We start from the raw sequence: 3657 nt of genomic DNA on the forward strand, positions 1-3657 counted from the left end.
GGGTCGGGTCTGTCTGATCCTAAAATCTTTGCTGAAACTGAGGCCATATCACAGCTAGTAAGACCTCAGGAGAATGGAACTGCAGACAGGTCCCAGTGCTCTTGTAATCTTCTGTGTTGTCTTCTACTCAGACCCCCCACCCCCAACACATTTCTTGATTGAATTACTAGGCAGATGTAGGCTGATGATACAGAGGGGGAAGAACTCCAAAAGATGTTCCATTTTGCTCTTGAATGCCAGGATGAAACTCAGCAAATCGGAGAAATTACTGCACAAATATGAAAATGTAGCATGAATAATTAAACATGTACTTCAGTAAAATATTTACACATCAGTGCCTTAAGAAAACCATTCGCATTTAGAAAGAGTAATTATGTATTAACAAATATCCGAGCTGTACACACTCGAGATGTAAGACTACTCAGCAACAGAAAGCACATTCCAAATATCTCCTTTGTACTTCTATGTACAGAGCCCTAAGGAAGTCCGGAAGAGAATCATCATCATCATCCATCGCCAGCTACAATCATTCAACATTTCAGGTCAGCTGGATTCCAAACTTTAGATCCTCACTAAGAAAGAAAACAATACTAAGGATCACTCTAAAGAAACACATCCATCGACATGGCCAGGAAAACATCATATACATTGCCAAATGATGTCTCTGACATGTAGAAACAGAAAACAATAAACAGGATGCAACGCTTGGTAAACAAATATGAATTGTTAACATACACGGCATTTCCAGCTGTGTGTTCAGATCCGACAATCTGCTTACAAACCTGAAGGAAGGATAATTGTCTACATATGTATGCAGAACACAAGTGAAAAAAACAGTACACAACATGCACAAGAGTCTGGAGTGTGAGTCAGATGATAAACCTACAGGAAGGTCTGCACTTATGAGAGAACATAAAGCAGACGACCAGGAGAATCGTGTGTGTGTGTGTGTGTGTGTGTGTGTGTGTGTGTGTGTGTGTGTGTGTAACCACCATCTTTGGTTTTTGTTTGTTTAGCCAATGAAAGTCAAATAAAGTCGAGGTTGCACACGCGGGGTAGGAGTGTGTGTGTGTGTGTGTGTGTGTGTGTGTGTGTGTGTGTGTGTGTGTGTTAACACCATCTTTGGTTTTTGTTTGTTTAGCCAATGAAAGTCAAATAAAGTCGAGGTTGCTAGGGGGTGGGATTTGTGGCTGTATGCTAAAATTCAATAAACCGCATGTCACATGCGTTTCCCTCAACTGCCAATGAAGTCTATGGGGCTAAACTGTGTTGCACAAAAAAAAACCCCTGCACCATTTTCCAAGACACACAAAAGGGGCTCCATAGATAAAAAGATTCCAAGTTGTGCATTATCGCACAACAGCTGAAGCACTTCAAAATCGCACAGGTATGAACAGGATCTAAAGTAAAAATGTCAAGAACTGTGATCGATCAATCGGAAAACATGCAAAATGATACAAAACACACAATGAAACCGTAGAGCCATTTAGTAGCTGGGGCCACATATACACATACTTTGACACCCAACACAATCAAACACTACAAAGCTGGCAAACAGGCGGCATCATGGTGGCAGTCCACCATACAGCATTGTAAGGCCGCCTACCACTGGGCTTGGCAAATCTCCTTCAAATTTACAGCTGACACCTAACTTTCCAGCTTTTCTCCAGTTGTTGTCAGTGAAGCTGCCTCCTTAGGCCCTATTCACATCAGGGCGGAACCGTTTCAGCACTGTTTCCACGCAATTTTTGAAAGGGCATTTTTAGTCGCCTTTCAGCACTCAAACACAATTAAAGACGCCCAAAAATGCGCTGAACAGTGCAAAAAAAGTAGCTCAGGGAGGATTTTGGGCGGCATGTGGTTCGGATCGAGCAGAGCAGAGCGATTGCATGAACGGTCCCCCATAGCAACGTTTGCGACTGTTTTTGTCAGTGGTTCAGCGTGAACAAATTCTGCACAAACCAAATCGCCCTGGTGTGAACGGGGCCTTAAATAAATCGTGCTGGCTCCTGAATTCCATATTAATTTGTCCACCACTGGTCTACCCCACATCGTGGCAGTCTACCCCAGGGCTGGACAAATCCAAGGACCCAGGTAGCCAAAGCTCCCTAAAAAAAATGTACAGCTGGCTAATATAATATCCTGCAATCTACACTATGTGACAGACTGGTGCCTGAATTTCCATAAAAAAATGTGTACACCACTGGTTCACCAGTGGGCAGACCGCCACGCAGCCCCCCAGGGCAGACCACCACGCAACTTGGCAACAAGCTGCCACAAAAGCCTGCAGCATGCTCCTCCTCATCATCCTCAAGGGCCACAAGACAGAATCTGATTGATATGAAACTACAACCCCCCCATAATGACTGGTTGGGGGATTCACATTTCTGAGCACGGGAAGCTTCTGCATTAAATCACTGCAACAGAAACAAATGGCAGCCCAGGAGGATGGTGACCCCCCAGCAATGTCTGAGCTCTCTTTGTATTACACCCCCACCCCCGTACACAGCGGTGACATTTGCGGTCAGGTCACATTGGCTCCTCAGCGATCGTACAGCCCGGACTGTATTGTGCCCCGTCCTGTCCTCCAATCACTGTCCCCCCTCCCCTCCTCCCTCTGCGGCTCGTCGGGCCCCTTCTCCCTCACTCCTTACCTGCAGTCTTTACGGCTCCAGCTGGCTCCTGCCCGAAGATGAGAAGGATGGAGACCGCGAGCAGCCCCCGGGTCATACGGACAGGCGACCTCGGGGGGCCCCAAGCCGCCATCCCGCACCTCCTCACCGAGTCCTGCTCCTCAGCATCCCTGGAAGAGGAACCACACTACAACCTCGGCTCTCACTTTCTCACTGACTGCAGCCCAGACTGACCGCGGCGCAAAGCAGAGACCCGAGCACACTGCGCGCTCCCGGAACCCGGCGCGACCCCGAAGCCGCATCACACGGGGCGGCGCGCTGCAGGCCACGCCCACCGCTACCTGGAGCGCGCACCCCCGCCCCCCATCTCCCAGTTACGAACTGTACTACAGATACGCCCTTTGGAGTCGCGTGCACCGAGGAACTTCAAAGAGACGGCCCCGCCCCTCCATAGCTTGCCGGTGACGTCACCAGCCTGGTCTCCCGCAGTGAGTGTATGGGGAGAGGGGGCTCGCCGCCGGTAGTAGTGTGTAGACTGTAGAGAGACGGGAGAGGGCATGGCGCCCCACCATCGGGTGGAATGGGCTCAGGATCAGCGGGGAAACGTCTGAGAGCACTTTCTGATATAAGGGTTAGCACGCCAAAGTTCATCTATGGCTTGCTGTTCTCATAATTCGAACGTATTACGGCCAGCTACCCAGAAAACTTGTTTTGTTTCTCTATGTGGTCTCATAATAATAAAATAAAATGTTCTGAAAATATATTTATTGATGGAGATATAAAAGTATCACTTAGGCCCCATTCACACCTTGGCGTGCCAAGAGTGTGCGTCACATTTGCGTGATTTGTGCTGCGCGTAGCCCATTTGCACTCGCGGCATAAAGCTCATGCATCATTTTCACTGCGAAGCTTCCAGTGTTTTTCCTGCATTGACGCACATTTTACCGGACATTTTCCTGGAGTTTGGGGTACCATTAATGATGACATTGCAAGCTTGAATTGAAGGGGGGGGGGGGGCTTTTAG

At 48.3% G+C, this 3657-nt stretch overlaps 1 protein-coding gene across 11 annotated transcripts in view; it reads right to left on the reverse strand.

Moving 5' to 3' along the window:
- The window catches only part of NEO1 (neogenin 1), a 144803-nt gene extending 141719 nt beyond the window's left edge, over nt 1-3084 (reverse strand). For 8 of the 11 annotated variants that reach the window (XM_018552792.1, XM_018552791.1, XM_018552789.1 and 5 more), the window contains exon 1: nt 2655-3083. In XM_018552792.1, coding sequence (XP_018408294.1) covers nt 2655-2766 — 112 coding nt within the window. In that variant the 5' untranslated portion in view covers nt 2767-3083. Of the gene's footprint in view, nt 1-2654 lie in introns of all 11 variants that reach the window. The other 3 variants (XM_018552790.1, XM_018552783.1, XM_018552782.1) reach the window with 1 other exon arrangement.
- Nucleotides 3085-3657: the final 573 nt, after the last annotated feature.

The sequence above is a fragment of the Nanorana parkeri genome, unplaced genomic scaffold (assembly GCF_000935625.1).
Source record: "Nanorana parkeri isolate BGI_ZX_2015 unplaced genomic scaffold, ASM93562v1 scaffold97, whole genome shotgun sequence".
Lineage (NCBI taxonomy): Eukaryota > Metazoa > Chordata > Amphibia > Anura > Dicroglossidae > Nanorana > Nanorana parkeri.